The 1,104-nt window shown below is 43.9% G+C and overlaps 1 protein-coding gene across 1 annotated transcript in view; it reads right to left on the bottom strand.

The window, feature by feature from the left end:
* Positions 1–1,013, bottom strand: part of LOC101848928 (S-methylmethionine--homocysteine S-methyltransferase BHMT2) — a gene marked incomplete at its 5' end in the record, with an annotated part of 11,446 nt that extends 10,433 nt beyond the window's left edge. The window contains 1 exon segment of the mRNA XM_013089556.2: positions 823–1,013. Within this exon segment, the coding sequence (XP_012945010.1) occupies positions 823–1,013 (191 nt within the window).
* Between the last annotated feature and the right edge of the window lie 91 nt (positions 1,014–1,104).

Here is a 1,104-nt window from a genome sequence, read left to right on the forward strand (position 1 = left end):
TCTCTCTCTCTCTCTCTCTCTCTCTCTCTCTCTCTCTCTCTCTCTCCGTAAAATCCTCCACCACATCGCTTCCTTCCAGCACAAACTCCTCAAGCAGAGAGCGCACCTGCTCTAGGTACTCTAGCACCACCTCTGGGGTGTTGGGTCCGTACTGCACATAGCCACGCCTCTCCAACTCACGCATGTACACAACACACATACACACACATAAACATACATCTACACACACATACACACTCACACACTCACACACATAAACATACACATATACATACACATTAAATACACTAAAACACACACATAAACACATACACCTTTATACACAAAAGCATGCATACAAACACATACACAAATGCATACAACACATACGCACACATACACACACATAGCAAACATACACACTTATAAACACACAGGCTACTGACTGAAATGTCGTTAGGCCATCCGAAAGGGTTAACACTTACGCAGAGTAGAATTATAAGTGGACTGATTTATCAATGGCATACTCATACTGTGCCGGAACAATACAGGGGGAACTGCTGCGTTTTCTTTCCTCATCCTATAATATCGTAATTTTTTCCCCAACTTCCTTATTATGTTTGTCACTCTCTTATGAACTGTATATCAGTTGTGCTTTGATATTCGAAGTAGACTTTGTGCTGTTGAGGCTAGAGAGGTGAGCAGAGTAAGCCTGATTCCCCGTATGGACTTCTCTTTTGACAGCTACCCCTTGGCGCTTATTTATTATGACCTTATGCAGTTGCGGGCGTCGTAAAACCTTACTAAAACTAAACTAAAACAAAACTAAAACTAATCCCTCACCGTAAAAGCCTCCACCACATCGCTTCCTGCCAGCACAAACTCCTGATGCAGAGAGCGCACCTGGTCTGGGTACTCTAGCACCACCTCAGGGGTATTGGGTCCGTACTGCACGTAGCCACGCCTCTCCAACTCACGCATGTAGCCCTCGGCACAGATGATGTTCTCATTGTCCCTCAGTCTCTCTCGTAGTCCTGGGAATGATGATGATGATGATGATGATGATGATGATGATGATGATGATGATGATGATGATGATGATGATGATGATGATGATGATGATGA

This window comes from Aplysia californica, unplaced genomic scaffold (assembly GCF_000002075.1).
Source record: "Aplysia californica isolate F4 #8 unplaced genomic scaffold, AplCal3.0 scaffold00981, whole genome shotgun sequence".
NCBI lineage: Eukaryota > Metazoa > Mollusca > Gastropoda > Aplysiida > Aplysiidae > Aplysia > Aplysia californica.